The sequence below is a fragment of the Populus alba genome, chromosome 19, assembly GCF_005239225.2.
Source record: "Populus alba chromosome 19, ASM523922v2, whole genome shotgun sequence".
Classification (NCBI taxonomy): domain Eukaryota; kingdom Viridiplantae; phylum Streptophyta; class Magnoliopsida; order Malpighiales; family Salicaceae; genus Populus; species Populus alba.
The window spans coordinates 8,850,109-8,871,794 of NC_133302.1; the positions used below are offsets into that span (position 1 = coordinate 8,850,109).

Here is a 21,686-nt window from a genome sequence, read left to right on the forward strand (position 1 = left end):
TTTGAGATGAATCTACGATGAACCGTCCATACCTCTCCGAAAAGGTTGTTGTGAAGAGTAAATAGAATTTGGTCGATGTTTTCCTCGGAAATGAAGGATGAAAGGCTGGCCGTGTGAGTTTTTGTTAGACATCTGTACAGCACTGTTCAAACTTATCTTTGAGGCTGTCTGTACAAGATAGGAGTTCAGTAACTATAAGAAATCACCACTGTGTCGTTGATTTTCTAATGGTAACAAACTCTATCCCCGTTTCATTTTCCCAGCATTCCTTCTTCTGAAAGGACTCGTGATTCTTGTGTGAGATTCTATATGCATCAGATGGTGCGTGATTCTCAATAACACTGTATGGACCAATTTTCTTTTATTTAATTAGTTTCGGTTTTTTTCTGGTTTCTAAGGCTAAAAAACCGACCCGAACCGAACAAAACCGGTTCGGTTTGAACCGGTTTTTGGTTCGGTTCGGGTTATAGTAACAAGAAATGGTATTTTCCGGTTCAGTTGAATTTTTATGTTAAAACCGGACCGGACCGAACCGTGAACACCCCTAATATTATCTCGCTCACGTGAAGCTTATTCCTTACTTAAATTCTCCAAATGCCACTCTAAAAAAATTGCCTTTGAAATTTCAGACCATATTTTAGATTTTCTCCTTGATAATTTTGGATTTTAGTTTTATTATTTTTTATTAATTGTTTTCTAGTTATTTACGGATATTTAGGGTATTTAAACCTATCTTTTCATATTTTAGAATACTTTTGCTAATAATTAAAACTACACACTTTTGCAACTTTGATGTGTTTTATATGCTTTCTTTGCGTTAGAATGCATGTTTTAAAAAAGCACAAGTTTTTAACAAACATTAAAAACATGTTTGAAAGAATTATTTTTTAAAATGATTTTCATTTAGAAATATATCAAAATAAAAAAAAAATATTTTTGATATTGGTGTATTAAAATAATTTAAAAACACTTAAAAAATATTAATTTGAAAATAAAAAAAAAACTTTCAAAAATACTTTTATAACACAAAAAACAAATTAAGTCTAATAAATTAAATTTTCTAGCTCAGAAATGCAGTTGAAGCTTTAATCGAAGTTTGATTTTAGAATTGATTTTATTTCATCCAAAACTCATGATTTTTATGGGATATACTAAAGTTTCTAGACTAATAACTAAAAACTACATTGGTTATGTTTTGAAATAACTTTTTATTTCACTTTATTCTAAAAAAAAACATTGGCAAATTCAATGAGATTTTATGCAAGCAGATATTAAATTGACTCTCGGTAACTTTATATTAGTTTTAAAATTGTATTTATTTAAAATTCAATAGCAATTAGTGGACATATAATATTTTAAAATAATATGCTTTCTCTTGAGTGCAGTCCAAGTGCCACTTAGCGCTTGGATTGCCCATATTTTTAGTATAATTACAAGTATTAGTATTAAAAATATTATTATGTATTTTATTAATAGTTTTTTTTAGTATAATTAATATTAAGAGTATTAGTATTAAAAATATTATTATCTGTTTTTGTTAATATTATATTTTTTAGTATAATTAATAGTATTAGTATTAAAAATATTATTATTTGTTTTATTAATATTATTTTTTAGTCTAATTAATAGTATTAATCTCATAAATATTATTATTTTTGGTGTTATAAATAATATTATGTTTATATTAATTAATAATATTAATACTAAAAATGTTATCAGTTGTATTATAAATATTATTATTTTTATTAAAATTTGTAAGAGTATATTTTACTGTAATTAATATTATTAATAAAATAATTGATGAATTTGAAAGAAAATGTTACATCATTTACTAATTTTACCAAATGTATTGTAATAATAATTTTATCAAATTACACTTAATTTTACATTTAGTTTTATTTAAAAAATAAATACAAATTATTAGTTGCAAGACAAATAAAATATTAAAAACAAAAATATAATTTATATATATTTTTTAAAAAAATATAATTTATTTATATAAAAAACAAAAACAAAATCATAAATACATCAAAAAACCTCTCTGAAAATTAAATCCATAACAAAAAATTAATATTATTTAAAAAAGATCTTCTGAACAAAAAAAAAGGAAGTTATGTCTATTTTTTTAATTTTTAGTTTTTAACTAATCACATCACTTTATTCATTTTTAATTGCATTATTTAAAATTATATTTTTATAGCAACTATGTCAGACCCTATGTAATTGGATTAGGAAACCATATTAGACCCAAAATACTGCCTAAAAAACCAAACACAATCTAAAATAAAATAAAAAATCAACCCATTTAGATCTGTTTTTTTTGTTGTTGAACTTTTAAGTTATAAAAACACATAATAGGAACTCCTCTAATAATTTTGACATAAATATTCCTTATTTTGGTGCTCTAAGTCGGTGTCAACAACAATTTTTTTTTTACTGTCGAAATCCAGTGATCTTTTTTTCTTCTCTCTTAATTAGGAACTAAAAAAATATAAAAAATAAATAGTTACACCAAAATAGAATTGGAATAATTTTGAGGAACAAAAATTATATAATTTACTTGATTGTTTAAATTGAAAGATCAAAGTGAACGTTTTTAAAATTTATGGTGCATTACCTATATCCGTCGTGTTTTTCATTTCAGTTTCCCCTTTTCCAGTTCAATATTTTCATAAGAATTTAAAATTAATTATTTTTTAAATACAACGTGATTGTTCAAAAACAAAATTTAAGGATCAAACTAAAAAACAAAATTTTACCCAGTAACAAATATAAAATGAAAATCTAATATATATATATATATATATATATATATATAAATATTAAGTAAATATTAAAAAATATATATTAAAAATATTTATTTTAAATTTTTTTAAAAAAAAACTTTATACATCGCCTGTGGACTCAGGTAAAATATAATTTAAAAACAATTACTAAAAATAATGCTATTTTATTTTCTTAAAAAAAATTAAACTTCTCATCCCGTGAACTGAACCGGATGAAGTTAAGTTTAAAAAATTAAAGCCTTCATTGAGCTCAATGTAAAGAGAATCAACATGCCGTCATAAAAGCCCAAAATACTCCATTGTAAATGCCCTCCTAAGAAAACACCCTCCTAAGAAAACACCTTCTTCTCCAACAAGAAAAGCAAAGTTCAAACCCCAAGTAAATATCCCTGCCTTTCTCTCCCACACGCTCGCATTCTCAGTTTTTCTTCTCTGCATCTTCAAGCAATAAACCATGGGTGATAGCCAGTACTCCTTTTCTCTCACTAGTTTCAGTCCTACCGGAAAGCTAGTACAGATTGAGCACGCATTGACTGCCGTTGGATCAGGCCAAACTTCTCTCGGAATCAAAGGTTGTTGCAATTTAAGCTCTCTCTCTTCTTCTTCTTTTCTCATTTTCTTGTCATTTTTTAATGTACTATGTTGTTGATGGGTGCTTAGATACTATGTTGTTGATTTTATTATTTGTTGTGGTGTTGTAGCGGCAAACGGTGTTGTTATTGCAACTGAAAAGAAATTGCCATCTATTTTAGTCGATGAATCTTCTGTAAGTAAACATTTATTATTATTTTTATTGGTTATGTTATACTCTTTGGTTGAAATCAAGAAGCCCTTTTTTTTTTTTTTGCGTTTTTTGATTGTGTTTTCTTTGTGAACTTTTCGGGTTGGCCATGTGATCTTTTAGTAGTAACATAAGTATAGAGACATGGGCTTGTAGCATTCTAACTGAAGAAGCTGATGATTCTTGTGGAAAAGCAACGTGGAGTCTAGCCAATGAGGTGGTGGTCTAGTAGTTAATGGGTTTATATTTAGATTTTTAGGAGTAATTTGAGTTTAGTGACATTGGCTGGTAGAAATCTGTTAAAATTCGGAGTAAATTTGTAATTTTTATTAGTAATTTGAGCTTAGTGATTTGAGTTCTTGCCAATGAGGCGTTACTATACTTGTTAATAAGATTGAGACTTTGGATGTTGGAGTCTGTAGATTTATATCCTCATTAATCCCACTTTGTATAAAAAGGTAGTGTTGATTATTTTAAATCGTGTTGAATGAGGTGGAGATGGTTTGATTTTGGAGCCAGTCGAGTGGTCTATTATTCTAATTTGCAAGATGACATATAACTTGATACCCATCGATTTAGTGGATTAAAACCAAATAAAGTTATCTAAACCTAACACAAAAAATCTTGAACAATAAATATGATTTCTGCAAAATATATGCCATCACAGCCCCATTCAAAGAACTTCCAGACAGAGGATTCTTCAGACCAATAGCATTAATAACGGAAGACAATATTGATTCAAACTATGATATCAGAATCAATATAGATACCACCATATTTGCTTAACCCAGCATTAAAAGGACAAATTGCAAAAACAATGATTCTAAACATGATATAACCAGCACATGGAATATAAAGCAAAAATTCATCTCAACTCGAGTGAAGAGATATTCTGGGGGAGTTTTTTCAGTCCATTTTGAGGGTTTAATTTGTTGAGTTCATTTTATTTTGATTCATTACCAACCTTCCAAGTCTTTGTGGTATTAATCCGTAAAGATTTGTAAAAATATCTAGTTACCATAACAAATATCTAGTTAGGATTAGGAAGAAGAAGGAGATATGGGGGAGGAGAGTGTCGGCAGAGTGGCCATATATTTACTTTTTCCGACAGCCTCACCGACGGAATAAAACCGTCAGTGACTACGTCGGCGACTCTGTCGGTCATTCTAACGGGAATCGACACGTCACCGCATGGACTTGCTTTTCAAATCCCTTGGTGATTCCATCACTATTTTTGACGATGCACCGGTCACGTCACCCGTACGGATCTGCCATTGCAATTCTGTCTGTGATTCCGTCGGTATTTTAAACGGTGAACCGGTCCCATCACACGTACGGGTTACCCGTTTTGAATCCATCGGTGATTTTGTCAGAAAAATCACCCGCCAAAACCTCCACGTCAGCTACCTGCCCTTTTTTCATTAATTCTGAACTTTCTGTCGGTAATTTCGACCGAAAGATACCGACATAAATATTTCATCTCGTTGGTATTAAGCGAATTTCTGGTAGTGGGAGAGCGGCATTTTAATTGAAGCTTTACAGCCTCCGTCAGACTTGGAATATCTAAGCATATCTAGTTACGGAGGGTTGGATTTGCCAAATTGGATGATGACATTAACCAGATTACAGGCGCTTGAGCTGCATGATTGTACAAAGCTGGAGGTCTTGCCTCCGTTGGGAAGATTGCCCAACCTTGAAAGCCTGGTATTGAGGTCGATGAAGGTGAGAAGGCTGGATGGTGGATTTTTAGGTATAGAAAAAGATGAGAATGCCAGTATTAATGAAGGAGAAATTGCAAGGGTCACTGCTTTCCCCAAATTGAAAAAGTTGACGATTTGGAATCTCGAAGAAGCATGCAGAAGAGTGGGATGGAATTGAAAGGAGAGTGGGAGAAGAAGATGCCAACACAACTTCAATAATATCCATTATGCCACAACTTCGAGTGTTGGTTATTGTTAATTGCCCGTTTACTGTAATTCGATTTTATTTCCTACTTACCATTTACTCTATCAAATGCAGCTGTGATATTATCTCGCTCACGTGAAGCTTATTCCTTACTTAAATTCTCCAAATGCCACTCTAAAAAACTGCCTTTGAAATTTCAGACCATATTTTAGATTTTCTCCTTGATAATTTTGGATTTTAGTTTTATTATTTTTTATTAATTGTTTTCTAGTTACTTACGGATACTTAGGGTATTTTAAACCCATCTTTTCATATTTTAGGATACTTTTGCTAATAATTAAAACTAATACTTTATATTAGTTTTAAAAGTGTATTTATATTAGCAATTAGTGGACGAATATGTTTTCTCTTGAGTGTAGTCCAAGTCCATATTTTTAGTATAATTACAAGTATTAGTATTAGAAATATTATTATTTGTTTTATTAATAGTTTTTTTTAGTATAATTAATATTAATAGTATTAATATTAAAAATATTATTATTTGTTTAGTTTATATTTTTTTTAATTATTAAAAGTATTATTATATTTTTTCTTAATATATTTTTTTAGTATAATTAATATTAAATTAATAGTATTATTATTTAAAATATTATTTTTTTTATTAATATTATGTTTTAGTCTAATTAATAGTTTTAATCTCAAAAATATTATTATTTTTTGTGTTATAAATAATATTATTTTTATATTAATTAATAATATTAATACTAAAAATGTTATCGGTTGTATTATAAATATTATTATTTTTATTAAAATTTAAAAGAGTATATTTTATTGTAATTAATATTATTAATAAAATAATTTATGAATTTGAAAGAAAATGTTATATCATTTACTAATTTTACTAAATGTATTGTAATAATAATTTTATCAAATTATACTTAATTTTATCAAATTATACTTAATTTTACATTTTTTTTTATTTAGAAATTAAATACAAATTATTAGTTACAAGACTAAAAAAATAACCTTGGGTCCTGTCAGGTACACGATCCAAATAATCTTAGGTCCTACCCGGCCTAGTTGTGACAAGACTTAAATATGCTTGGTTCCTATCTGGGAAGGACCTAAATAGGCTTGGATCCTCACCTAGTTTAGTTTTAGAAATTAAAGGTGAGCCTGCGGTATACTGTGGGTCACCTAACTGGTCTATAATTATTCTCATCCTCTCTCTGTTATGCCTTTATAATGTGGAGCCTCATTTAGAGGCATCATCCAATGATCAAAGGTCTCTCTGTGTATTAAAAATATTATTTGAAAATAAATATTTTTTTATTTTTAAAAATATAATTTATTTATATAAAAGACAAAAACAAAACCATAAATACACCAGAAAACCTCTCTGAAAATTAAACTCATAACAAAAAAATCAATATTATTTCAAAGAGACCTTCTGAACAAAATAAAAAAAAATGAGGTTAAGTCTATTTTTTTTATTTTTAGTTTTTAACTAATCACGTCACTTTATTTGTTAAGAAACCATACTAGATCCAAAAAGCTGCCTCAAAAAACTAAACACAGTCTAAAATAAAAAAATCAACCCGAGTTTAGATCCGTTTTTTCATAAACTTTTAAGTTATAAAAACACCTAATAGGAACTCCCCTAATAATTTGACATAAATATCCTTTATTTTAGTGGTTTAAGTCAGTATCAACAACAAGTTTCTCTCTTTACTGTTGGAATCCAGTGACCCCCCCTCTTTCTCTCCTCTTTTAATCAAGAACTAAAAAATAACAAAAATAAATCTTTGCACCATTGCACCATAACAAATATAAAGTGAAAATCTCACACGTTTTATTGTTTTAGTATACAAATACTAAGTAAATATTAAAAAAATATTATTTTAAATTAAAAAAACTTTATACATCACCTGTGGACTCAGGTAAAATATAATTTAAAAAATTACTAAAAATAATATTATTTTATTTTCTTAAAAAAAAAAAATTAAACTTCTCCTCCCGTGAACTGACCCGGATAAAGTTAAGTTTAAAAAATTAAAGCCTTCATTGAGCTCAATGTAAAGAGAACTAACCTGCCGTCATAAAAGCCCAAAACACTCCATTGTAAAAGCCCTCCTAAGAAAACACCTTCTTCTCCAACAAGAAAAGCAAAGTTCAAACCCAAGTAAATATCCCTGCCTTTCTCTCCCACACGCTCGCATTCTCAGTTTTTCTTCTCTGCATCTTCAAGCAATAAACCATGGGTGATAGCCAGTACTCCTTTTCTCTCACTAGTTTCAGTCCTACCGGAAAGCTAGTACAGATTGAGCAGGCATTGACTGCCGTTGGATCAGGCCAAACTTCTCTCGGAATCAAAGGTTGTTGCAATTTAAGCTAGTATATAGACAAGGGCTTGTAGCATCCTAATTGAAGAAGCTGATGATTGTTGTGGAAAAGCAACGTTGATCCTAGCCAATGAGGTGTTGGTCTAGTAGTTAATGGATTTATATTGAGATTATTAGGAGTGATTTGAGTTTAGTGACATGGCTGGTAGAAATCTGTTCAAATTCGGTGTAAATTTGTATTCTATAGTAATTTGAGCTTAGTGATTTGGGTTCTTGCTAATGAGGCGTTACTATACTTGTTAATAACTCTAAGATTGAGACTTTGTATGTTGGAGTATGTAGATTTATATCCTCATTAATCCCACACTGTATAAAAAACATAATATTGATTATTTTAAATCGTGTTGATTTTGGAGCCAGTCAAGTGGTCTATTATTCTAAAGGATTCTTGATACCAATAGCATTAATAACGGAAGACAATATAGATTCAAACTATGATATTAGAATCAATATAGATCCCACCATATTTGCTTAACCCAACATAAAAAGGAAAAATTGCATAAACAATGATTCTAAACATAATAGAACCAGCACATTGAATATAAAACAAAAATCACAAGATTCTGATTGCCATCATCAAAATCAGAAGATTAAATTGAATTGAATAGCACCAAATATTCAATGGATCAGCTCAAATAAAAGGTACTGTTTGTAAAACCAAATTTAATATAGCTCAAAATTAAGCGTATTTTTTCGATAATTAAGGTAAGAACTTCAAAAAAAAAAAAAAAAAGAATTAATGGTTGCTCTGCTCTACTTTTTTTCTTAACAGTGCTGAATCACGCTTATTTTGGTGCAGTGGAATGGGTCCTGACTTTCGCGATTTGGTTCAAAAGTAGGAAGCAAGCATAACTCATCTTCAAGATTTTGACACAGTGAAAGTTGTGTTTAAAAAATATCTCAGTTTTATATATATATATATAATCGCTGTTTTTATTTTTTAATTGATGGCTGTATCTATATTTTTCACCGTTAGATGTCTATGCTTTAAAGTTATTAATGACATGTATGATTAATGGGTATGTATCATCCTTGTTATGGAATTCATCATTCATAAAATCTAAGATAAAAAAAAAACCAAAATTTAAAAATACAAGAAAAAGAGAAAAAAACATTATTATTTTTTCATCATAAAACAATGACTTCGTGTGTATAGTAAGCAGCGGAGTTAGGAATTGTAGTTTGGGAATGTCAAATTAGATAAAAGATTTTAGAGGGAGGGCCAAAATTTTTAAATTTTCTATTTTTAAAGATAAAAATCTAATTTATTGAAGAAGAAAAAAAAAACCTTGCAGGACCCTGCCCCTGCCAGCCCCTGTAATTCCTCCATGTTCGTGTGGCTCTTGAACAGTGTTGGTGGTGCAGTTCTTCTATGTACTAAACATGTGAATTTCAACCATGTTGCTTGCTTTCAGATCTTCTACTTCAAAACCTTGTTTATACAGGGGACATGAACGCTAGCTATTATTATTTTTTTTAAAAAAAAAAATCCAAAATCTCAATCTAATACCGCAAAAAGGCTTAATTTTTGGTAATTAAGGTAAGAACTTCAAAAAAACATAATAAAAAAAAATTAATATGATTTGACCTGGTTAAAATATCTTGGTAGACTCGAGTAAAACTTGTTTAATGGAATTTAATTGCTTGTTGTTTCAGGTTTAGAAAATACAGAATCTGACACCCAATATTATATGCATGCTTTGATGTTATTGAGTTTGCGACTATGTTAAATAACTTGTAAGCCTTGTATACATGGTGGATTTGATTCAATGTTGTTTTAAAAACCATATATTTTATATACACTTTTTCTGTAAATGGATTAAAATCATTTGTAATCTATTCTTGAATTGGATTTTATTTCCTACTTACATTTATTCCATCAAATGCAGCTGTGACTTTCTTTCTTGCATTCCCTCTGTTTTTTTTTTTTAATAAAAAACACCACTTTGTGCCCCATAACCAGAAACAACTAAATCAAATTATTTTCTCATTACTTCAGGTTTACTGCCAGCTAAAATTACAAGTTGTGCTGATCTCGCTTTACCACAGGCCTACAAAAACTAATAAAAAAATGTGGAGACACTAAAATACAAAGCTTCACTAGTAAAAAAAACTACAAGTTGCAAGAACTCCACCTGCAACGAGAAACCCCAAGTATATAAACTAACTTCCATTCACAATCAGCCGCCTCCTTCCCTTCACCCTCTCTTTCTCTCTGTCTTCCTATCATCACTGCTTCTCTCTCTCTCTCTCTCTCCAATCAGAACTAAACAGGCGATGGCTGAGGCACTTCTATCTCCGATCTTGGAGCAGTTAACCACGATCGTTGCTCAACAGGTATTTTTCTGCCATCTGCAATAACCTGATTTACCTAGCAAAGATAAGAAATATATATAAAGTTCAAGCCTTTTTTCTTCCTCTCATAAAAAGAATACTTTTAACTTGAAAAAATAAAAATAATATTTTAAATCCTCAAGTATATATTTCGATTTTATTAAAGAATTCTTTTTCTAGTTTTATTATTTTTCATATTTCTAAAAATAACCTAAAGAAAATATATCATTCCAGATATAAGAAAACCAAAAAAGACAAAACAAGAGTTGCCAATTCTCTTTAAAGTGAACTATTAAAGGTAAAATAATCAATAAAAAGTTCAAAGGATTAGCGAGTGAGTATTTGGTGTGAATTAAAACTATATAGTTATCACACAATCTTATTATCATGCCTTTATTTCTAAATTGACTTCACAAATATATACATGCAGATCCTTTTATTCGTTTTTTTTGGTAAGCTAGATCCTTTTATTCACTTGCCTTTATACATCCATATATCTATATTTTAATGTAAAATGAAAACCAGATTTTATGTCGGTTCAAAGGGGAAATATTACTTCTCTCGTGAGAACATTGAACTCTTTCCATACACATATATATATACACACACACACGTACAGGTTTAACATTTTACCATTTAAGATTCATTTTATACCTTCTTGTACAGTAGCATAGTGCAGACTGATATCATCATCATGATGATAAAAAGAAAAAAGAAATATTATTATTTCTAATAAATATTTTATATATAAATTATTAATATAGTAAATCCATTTCACAATAAAATATATTAATACAAAATAGAAATGTTTCCTATGCTTGAACTTGTATTTTCTACACTAATAGGTACAGGAAGAGGTGAACCTAGTAGGGGGTGTGAAATTGTCATAGAAATGTTTCCTATGCTTAACGTTTCTTTTCCTTTGCACACTAATAGGTACAAGAAGAGGTGAACCTAGTAGTGGGTGTGAAGGAACAATGTGACAAGCTGAAAAGCAATCTCCTTGATATCCAATCTGTCCTTGAAGATGCAGATAGAAAACAAGTTAAGGATAAGGCTGTAAGACATTGGGTAGACAAGCTCAAAGATGCATGTTATGATATGGATGACGTGCTAGATGAATGGAGCACTGCAATTCTTAGATGGAAAATGGAGGAAGCTGAAGAAAATACTCACAGCCGACAGAAGATACGGTGTTCCTTCCTGGGGACTCCTTGCTTTTGTTTCAATCAAGTGGTTCGACGTCGCGACATTGCCCTGAAGATCAAAGAAGTTAATGAAAAAGTGGATGACATTGCCAAAGAGAGAGCTAAGTATGGCTTTGATCTGTACAAAGCCACTGATGAACTCCAGCGACCAACAACTACCTCCTTTGTTGATGAATCAAGCGTGATTGGTCGAGATGGTGAAAAGAGAAATGTTGTAAGCAAGTTGCTGGCTGAAAGTAGTCAAGAAGCACGGGACGTGGATGTCATCTCTCTAGTAGGGCTGGGCGGAATTGGAAAAACAACTCTCGCCCAACTAGCCTTTAATGATTCTGAGGTTACGGCTCATTTTAAGAAAAAGATATGGGTGTGTGTTTCAGAACCATTTGATGAGGTTAGAATAGCCAAAGCTATCCTTGAGGAGCTTGAAGGGAGAGCATCTGATTTGGTAGGATTGCAATCCCTTTTGCGAAGGGTTTCTGAATCCATTAAGGGAAAGAGGTTCCTTCTTGTCCTTGATGATGTATGGACCGAAAATCATGGACAATGGGAACAACTGAAACCATCTCTCACAGGCTGTGCACGAGGAAGCAGAATTCTAGTGACCACTCGTAAGGACACTGTGGCAACGATGATGGGAAGTGACCACCGGATCAACATTGAGAAATTGTCCGATGAGGTATGCAGGTCAATATTCAATCATGTGGCATTCCAGGAAAGAAGCGAAGATGAGCGCAAAAGATTGACAGATATCGGCGATAAAATTGCAAACAAGTGCAAGGGCTTGCCTCTAGCTGCCAAGGTATTAGGAGGTCTAATGCAGTCTAAAAGAACAAGAGAAGAATGGGAACGTGTTTTATCTAGCGAACTGTGGAGGCTAGATGAGGTTGATAGAGATCAGATTGAACGACGAATATTTATACCTTTGCTTTTGAGTTACTACGATTTACCTTCTGTGGTAAGACGATGTTTCTTGTATTGTGCCATGTTTCCAAAAGACTACAAGATGGGAAAACATGAATTGGTGAAGATGTGGATGGCTCAAGGTTACCTCAAGGAGACTTCAGGTGGAGATATGGAGCTTGTAGGAGAGCAGTACTTTCAAGTCTTAGCAGCGCGCTCTTTCTTCCAAGATTTTGAGAGGCATCGGTTTGAAGGAATGAAATTCAAGATGCATGATATAGTGCATGATTTTGCCCAATATATGACAAAAAATGAATGTCTAACAGTGGATGTCAATACACTTGGAGAAGCAACAGTGGAGACTTCAATTGAAAGGGTTCGTCATTTAAGCATGATGCTGTCAGAGGAGACCTTTTTTCCTGAGTCCATTCACAAAGCAAAAGGTCTTCGCAGCCTCTTGATCCACACTACAGACCCTTCGCTTGGAGCTGCACTACCTGATTTATTCAAGCAGTTAACATGCATCAGGTCATTGAATTTGTCAGAGTCTTCTATCGAAGAAATATCAAATCAGGTAGTGAAATTGATACATTTGAGACACCTCAATTTGGCATCTTGTAGAGAGTTGGAGTCCCTGCCAGAAACCATGTGTGATTTATGCAATCTGCAATCCCTAGACGTTACTTATTGTCGTTCTCTCAAGGAATTACCTCGGGCGATTGGAAAACTTATCAAATTAAGGCATCTCCAGATTGATGGTTCAGGTGTGGCCTTCATACCAAAGGGAATAGAGAGGATAACATGTCTTCGAACATTAGATAAGTTTATTTGTGGGGGTGTTTATGAGAATGAAAGTAAAGCAGCTAATCTACGAGAATTAAAAAAACTTAAATCACATTGGAGGGACTCTTAATATACGGAATCTAGGAGGAGGTAAAGAAGATGCGAGTGACGCTGCAGAAGCTCAACTCAAGAATAAGAAGCGCCTGCTTAGTTTGGGATTAGGTTTCAACCACAACCAGGATAACGGCATTTTAATTGAAGGTCTACAGCCTCCGCCAAACTTGGAAAATCTAACCATATCTAGGTACGAAGGGTTGGATTTGCCAAATTGGATGATGACATTAACCAGATTACAGAAGCTTAGACTTGTTCATTGTGGAAACGTGGAGGTCTTGCCTCCGTTAGGAAGATTGTCCAACCTTGAAAGACTGGAATTGACGTTGTTGAAGGTGAGAAGGTTGGATGCTGGATTTTTAGGTATAGAAAAAGATGAGAATGCCAGTATTAATGAAGGGAGAAATTGCAAGGGTCACTGCTTTCCCCAAATTAAAAAAACTTAAGATTCAAATTCTCGGAGAAGTAGAAGAGTGGGTTGGAATTGAAAGGAGAGTGGGAGAAGAAGATGCCAACACAACTTCAATAATATCCATTATGCCACAACTTCAACAGTTGATGATTCGTTTGTGCCCGATGTTGAGAGCACTACCAGACTATGTTTTGGCAGCGCCTCTACAGGAATTGGAGATAAGAAGTTGCCCCAATCTAAGGAAACGTTACGGGAAGGAGGAGATGGGTGAAGATTGGCAAAAGATTTCTCACATCCCAAAGATTTATTTTGATGATACATAGGTGAGAAAGACAGAACTCTTTAGAACTTGCTCTGAGTGTATTAATTATTTGCTTTGGTGTTTGATAAGGTTGAGTGTAAAACAATATGAAAGCTCACGTGAAGCTTACTCTATCTGACCTCTTTACTTACATGGAGGATTTCATTCAAACTTTACTGTAATTCGATTTTATTTCCTACTTACCATTTACTCTATCAAATGCAGCTGTGATATTTTCTCTCTCTCTCTCTCTCAACATATATAACATAATATGTAATTCATATGTTCATATTTAAAGAATATTTAAGACCGGCAGGAAGAGGTAATTTTTTTTATTTAATTATTGAATTAGACTTAAATTTTACATGTTAAAAAATTAATCTAAGATGATATTATCTAGGGGTGTTCAAAAAAACCGACCAACCGATTAAACCGAAAAAAAATTAACCGAAAAAACCGAACCGATAGAAAAAACCAAATAAACCGATTAAAAATTTAAAAAAAACCACCCGGTTCGGTTCGGTTCTGGTTTTAAAAAGCTTAAACCGATTAAACCGGACCAAACCGAACCGGTTTAATTAATCTAAAATAAAATATAAAAAAAACATCATAAACCTAAATAATAAATATCCTAACCCTACAAAACCCCTTTCCCTTTCCATCAACCCCATCCCTCCCTCCCCGCTCTCTCTCCCCCCTTCCTCTTTTCCAGTGGTGCACTGATGGACTGACCTGTCTTTCAGGAGTTGCTGAAGGTTTAACAACACCTTATGTGTATGTATGAGCTTCTAGTCCAAGGCTCTTCTTTGAGATGAATCTACGATGAACCGTCCATACCTCTCCGAAAAGGTTGTTGTGAAGAGTAAATAGAATTTGGTCGATGTTTTCCTCGGAAATGAAGGATGAAAGGCTGGCCGTGTGAGTTTTTGTTAGACATCTGTACAGCACTGTTCAAACTTATCTTTGAGGCTGTCTGTACAAGATAGGAGTTCAGTAACTATAAGAAATCACCACTGTGTCGTTGATTTTCTAATGGTAACAAACTCTATCCCCGTTTCATTTTCCCAGCATTCCTTCTTCTGAAAGGACTCGTGATTCTTGTGTGAGATTCTATATGCATCAGATGGTGCGTGATTCTCAATAACACTGTATGGACCAATTTTCTTTTATTTAATTAGTTTCGGTTTTTCTGGTTTCTAAGGCTAAAAAACCGACCCGAACCGAACAAAACCGGTTCGGTTTGAACCGGTTTTTGGTTCGGTTCGGGTTATAGTAACAAGAAATGGTATTTTCCGGTTCAGTTGAATTTTTATGTTAAAACCGGACCGGACCGAACCGTGAACACCCCTAATATTATCTCGCTCACGTGAAGCTTATTCCTTACTTAAATTCTCCAAATGCCACTCTAAAAAAATTGCCTTTGAAATTTCAGACCATATTTTAGATTTTCTCCTTGATAATTTTGGATTTTAGTTTTATTATTTTTTATTAATTGTTTTCTAGTTATTTACGGATATTTAGGGTATTTAAACCTATCTTTTCATATTTTAGAATACTTTTGCTAATAATTAAAACTACACACTTTTGCAACTTTGATGTGTTTTATATGCTTTCTTTGCGTTAGAATGCATGTTTTAAAAAGCACAAGTTTTTAACAAACATTAAAAACATGTTTGAAAGAATTATTTTTTAAAATGATTTTCATTTAGAAATATATCAAAATAAAAAAAATATTTTTGATATTGGTGTATTAAAATAATTTAAAAACACTTAAAAAATATTAATTTGAAATAAAAAAAAAAACTTTCAAAAATACTTTTTATAACACAAAAAACAAATTAAGTCTAATAAATTAAAATTTTCTAGCTCAGAAATGCAGTTGAAGCTTTAATCGAAGTTTGATTTTAGAATTGATTTTATTTCATCCAAAACTCATGATTTTTATGGGATATACTAAAGTTTCTAGACTAATAACTAAAAACTACATTGGTTATGTTTTGAAATAACTTTTTATTTCACTTTATTCTAAAAAAAACATTGGCCAAATTCAATGAGATTTTATGCAAGCAGATATTAAATTGACTCTCGGTAACTTTATATTAGTTTTAAAATTGTATTTATTTAAAATTCAATAGCAATTAGTGGACATATAATATTTTTAAAATAATATGCTTTCTCTTGAGTGCAGTCCAAGTGCCACTTAGCGCTTGGATTGCCCATATTTTTAGTATAATTACAAGTATTAGTATTAAAAATATTATTATGTATTTTATTAATAGTTTTTTTAGTATAATTAATATTAAGAGTATTAGTATTAAAAATATTATTATCTGTTTTGTTAATATTATATTTTTTAGTATAATTAATAGTATTAGTATTAAAAATATTATTATTTGTTTTATTAATATTATTTTTTAGTCTAATTAATAGTATTAATCTCATAAATATTATTATTTTTGGTGTTATAAATAATATTATGTTTATATTAATTAATAATATTAATACTAAAAATGTTATCAGTTGTATTATAAATATTATTATTTTTATTAAAATTTGTAAGAGTATATTTTACTGTAATTAATATTATTAATAAAATAATTGATGAATTTGAAAGAAAATGTTACATCATTTACTAATTTTACCAAATGTATTGTAATAATAATTTTATCAAATTACACTTAATTTTACATTTAGTTTTATTTAAAAAATAAATACAAATTATTAGTTGCAAGACAAATAAAATATTAAAAACAAAAATATAATTTATATATATTTTTTTAAAAAAATATAATTTATTTATATAAAAAAAAAAAACAAAATCATAAATACATCAAAAAACCTCTCTGAAAATTAAATCCATAACAAAAAAATTAATATTATTTAAAAAAGATCTTCTGAACAAAAAAAAAGGAAGTTATGTCTATTTTTTTTAATTTTTAGTTTTTAACTAATCACATCACTTTATTCATTTTTAATTGCATTATTTAAAATTATATTTTTATAGCAACTATGTCAGACCCTATGTAATTGGATTAGGAAACCATATTAGACCCAAAATACTGCCTAAAAAACCAAACACAATCTAAAATAAAATAAAAAATCAACCCATTTAGATCTGTTTTTTTTGTTGTTGAACTTTTAAGTTATAAAAACACATAATAGGAACTCCTCTAATAATTTGACATAAATATTCCTTATTTTGGTGCTCTAAGTCGGTGTCAACAACAATTTTTTTTTTACTGTCGAAATCCAGTGATCTTTTTTTCTTCTCTCTTAATTAGGAACTAAAAAAATATAAAAAATAAATAGTTACACCAAAATAGAATTGGAATAATTTTGAGGAACAAAAATTATATAATTTACTTGATTGTTTAAATTGAAAGATCAAAGTGAACGTTTTTAAAATTTATGGTGCATTACCTATATCCGTCGTGTTTTTCATTTCAGTTTCCCCTTTTCCAGTTCAATATTTTCATAAGAATTTAAAATTAATTATTTTTTAAATACAACGTGATTGTTCAAAAACAAAATTTAAGGATCAAACTAAAAAACAAAATTTTACCCAGTAACAAATATAAAATGAAAATCTAATATATATATATATATATATATATAAATATTAAGTAAATATTAAAAAATATATATTAAAAATATTATTTTAAATTTTTTTAAAAAAAAACTTTATACATCGCCTGTGGACTCAGGTAAAATATAATTTAAAAACAATTACTAAAAATAATGCTATTTTATTTTCTTAAAAAAAATTAAACTTCTCATCCCGTGAACTGAACCGGATGAAGTTAAGTTTAAAAAATTAAAGCCTTCATTGAGCTCAATGTAAAGAGAATCAACATGCCGTCATAAAAGCCCAAAATACTCCATTGTAAATGCCCTCCTAAGAAAACACCCTCCTAAGAAAACACCTTCTTCTCCAACAAGAAAAGCAAAGTTCAAACCCCAAGTAAATATCCCTGCCTTTCTCTCCCACACGCTCGCATTCTCAGTTTTTCTTCTCTGCATCTTCAAGCAATAAACCATGGGTGATAGCCAGTACTCCTTTTCTCTCACTAGTTTCAGTCCTACCGGAAAGCTAGTACAGATTGAGCACGCATTGACTGCCGTTGGATCAGGCCAAACTTCTCTCGGAATCAAAGGTTGTTGCAATTTAAGCTCTCTCTCTTCTTCTTCTTTTTCTCATTTTCTTGTCATTTTTTAATGTACTATGTTGTTGATGGGTGCTTAGATACTATGTTGTTGATTTTATTATTTGTTGTGGTGTTGTAGCGGCAAACGGTGTTGTTATTGCAACTGAAAAGAAATTGCCATCTATTTTAGTCGATGAATCTTCTGTAAGTAAACATTTATTATTATTTTTATTGGTTATGTTATACTCTTTGGTTGAAATCAAGAAGCCCTTTTTTTTTTTTTTGCGTTTTTGATTGTGTTTTCTTTGTGAACTTTTCGGGTTGGCCATGTGATCTTTTAGTAGTAACATAAGTATAGAGACATGGGCTTGTAGCATTCTAACTGAAGAAGCTGATGATTCTTGTGGAAAAGCAACGTGGAGTCTAGCCAATGAGGTGGTGGTCTAGTAGTTAATGGGTTTATATTTAGATTTTTAGGAGTAATTTGAGTTTAGTGACATTGGCTGGTAGAAATCTGTTAAAATTCGGAGTAAATTTGTAATTTTTATTAGTAATTTGAGCTTAGTGATTTGAGTTCTTGCCAATGAGGCGTTACTATACTTGTTAATAAGATTGAGACTTTGGATGTTGGAGTCTGTAGATTTATATCCTCATTAATCCCACTTTGTATAAAAAGGTAGTGTTGATTATTTTAAATCGTGTTGAATGAGGTGGAGATGGTTTGATTTTGGAGCCAGTCGAGTGGTCTATTATTCTAATTTGCAAGATGACATATAACTTGATACCCATCGATTTAGTGGATTAAAACCAAATAAAGTTATCTAAACCTAACACAAAAAATCTTGAACAATAAATATGATTTCTGCAAAATATATGCCATCACAGCCCCATTCAAAGAACTTCCAGACAGAGGATTCTTCAGACCAATAGCATTAATAACGGAAGACAATATTGATTCAAACTATGATATCAGAATCAATATAGATACCACCATATTTGCTTAACCCAGCATTAAAAGGACAAATTGCAAAAACAATGATTCTAAACATGATATAACCAGCACATGGAATATAAAGCAAAAATTCATCTCAACTCGAGTGAAGAGATATTCTGGGGGAGTTTTTTCAGTCCATTTTGAGGGTTTAATTTGTTGAGTTCATTTTATTTTGATTCATTACCAACCTTCCAAGTCTTTGTGGTATTAATCCGTAAAGATTTGTAAAAATATCTAGTTACCATAACAAATATCTAGTTAGGATTAGGAAGAAGAAGGAGATATGGGGGAGGAGAGTGTCGGCAGAGTGGCCATATATTTACTTTTTCCGACAGCCTCACCGACGGAATAAAACCGTCAGTGACTACGTCGGCGACTCTGTCGGTCATTCTAACGGGAATCGACACGTCACCGCATGGACTTGCTTTTCAAATCCCTTGGTGATTCCATCACTATTTTTGACGATGCACCGGTCACGTCACCCGTACGGATCTGCCATTGCAATTCTGTCTGTGATTCCGTCGGTATTTTAAACGGTGAACCGGTCCCATCACACGTACGGGTTACCCGTTTTGAAATCCATCGGTGATTTTGTCAGAAAAATCACCCGCCAAAACCTCCACGTCAGCTACCTGCCCTTTTTTCATTAATTCTGAACTTTCTGTCGGTAATTTCGACCGAAAGATACCGACATAAATATTTCATCTCGTTGGTATTAAGCGAATTTCTGGTAGTGGGAGAGCGGCATTTTAATTGAAGCTTTACAGCCTCCGTCAGACTTGGAATATCTAAGCATATCTAGTTACGGAGGGTTGGATTTGCCAAATTGGATGATGACATTAACCAGATTACAGGCGCTTGAGCTGCATGATTGTACAAAGCTGGAGGTCTTGCCTCCGTTGGGAAGATTGCCCAACCTTGAAAGCCTGGTATTGAGGTCGATGAAGGTGAGAAGGCTGGATGGTGGATTTTTAGGTATAGAAAAAGATGAGAATGCCAGTATTAATGAAGGAGAAATTGCAAGGGTCACTGCTTTCCCCAAATTGAAAAAGTTGACGATTTGGAATCTCGAAGAAGCATGCAGAAGAGTGGGATGGAATTGAAAGGAGAGTGGGAGAAGAAGATGCCAACACAACTTCAATAATATCCATTATGCCACAACTTCGAGTGTTGGTTATTGTTAATTGCCCGTTTACTGTAATTCGATTTTATTTCCTACTTACCATTTACTCTATCAAATGCAGCTGTGATATTATCTCGCTCACGTGAAGCTTATTCCTTACTTAAATTCTCCAAATGCCACTCTAAAAAACTGCCTTTGAAATTTCAGACCATATTTTAGATTTTCTCCTTGATAATTTTGGATTTTAGTTTTATTATTTTTTATTAATTGTTTTCTAGTTACTTACGGATACTTAGGGTATTTAAACCCATCTTTTTCATATTTTAGGATACTTTTGCTAATAATTAAAACTAATACTTTATATTAGTTTTAAAAGTGTATTTATATTAGCAATTAGTGGACGAATATGTTTTCTCTTGAGTGTAGTCCAAGTCCATATTTTTAGTATAATTACAAGTATTAGTATTAGAAATATTATTATTTGTTTTATTAATAGTTTTTTTTAGTATAATTAATATTAATAGTATTAATATTAAAAATATTATTATTTGTTTAGTTTATATTTTTTTTAATTATTAAAAGTATTATTATATTTTTTCTTAATATATTTTTTTAGTATAATTAATATTAAATTAATAGTATTATTATTTAAAATATTATTTTTTTTATTAATATTATGTTTTAGTCTAATTAATAGTTTTAATCTCAAAAATATTATTATTTTTTGTGTTATAAATAATATTATTTTTATATTAATTAATAATATTAATACTAAAAATGTTATCGGTTGTATTATAAATATTATTATTTTTATTAAAATTTAAAAGAGTATATTTTATTGTAATTAATATTATTAATAAAATAATTTATGAATTTGAAAGAAAATGTTATATCATTTACTAATTTTACTAAATGTATTGTAATAATAATTTTATCAAATTATACTTAATTTTATCAAATTATACTTAATTTTACATTTTTTTTTATTTAGAAATTAAATACAAATTATTAGTTACAAGACTAAAAAAATAACCTTGGGTCCTGTCAGGTACACGATCCAAATAATCTTAGGTCCTACCCGGCCTAGTTGTGACAAGACTTAAATATGCTTGGTTCCTATCTGGGAAGGACCTAAATAGGCTTGGATCCTCACCTAGTTTAGTTTTAGAAATTAAAGGTGAGCCTGCGGTATACTGTGGGTCACCTAACTGGTCTATAATTATTCTCATCCTCTCTCTGTTATGCCTTTATAATGTGGAGCCTCATTTAGAGGCATCATCCAATGATCAAAGGTCTCTCTGTGTATTAAAAATATTATTTGAAAATAAATATTTTTTTATTTTTAAAAATATAATTTATTTATATAAAAGACAAAAACAAAACCATAAATACACCAGAAAACCTCTCTGAAAATTAAACTCATAACAAAAAAATCAATATTATTTCAAAGAGACCTTCTGAACAAAATAAAAAAAAATGAGGTTAAGTCTATTTTTTT

General features: G+C 30.6%; 1 protein-coding gene and 2 long non-coding RNA genes across 3 annotated transcripts; all 3 read left to right on the top strand.

The window, feature by feature from the left end:
• The first annotated feature begins 3,055 nt into the window (after positions 1 to 3,055).
• On the top strand, positions 3,056 to 3,974 carry LOC118054903 (uncharacterized). The gene is made up of 2 exons (XR_012168734.1): positions 3,056 to 3,358; positions 3,488 to 3,974. It is a non-coding gene; the product is annotated as an uncharacterized lncRNA (long non-coding RNA).
• A 6,104-nt stretch (positions 3,975 to 10,078) lies between these two features.
• On the top strand, positions 10,079 to 14,168 carry LOC118054895 (putative disease resistance protein RGA1). Its single transcript, XM_035066666.2, has 2 exons — positions 10,079 to 10,211; positions 11,145 to 14,168. Exons 1-2 carry the CDS (start codon positions 10,152 to 10,154, stop codon positions 13,227 to 13,229), a joined length of 2,145 nt encoding a protein of 714 aa, XP_034922557.1. The 5' UTR covers positions 10,079 to 10,151; the 3' UTR covers positions 13,230 to 14,168.
• Positions 14,169 to 17,777: 3,609 nt separating this feature from the next.
• Positions 17,778 to 18,696, top strand: LOC118054894 (uncharacterized). Its single transcript, XR_012168725.1, has 2 exons — positions 17,778 to 18,080; positions 18,211 to 18,696. It is a non-coding gene; the product is annotated as an uncharacterized lncRNA (long non-coding RNA).
• The last annotated feature ends 2,990 nt before the right edge of the window (positions 18,697 to 21,686 follow it).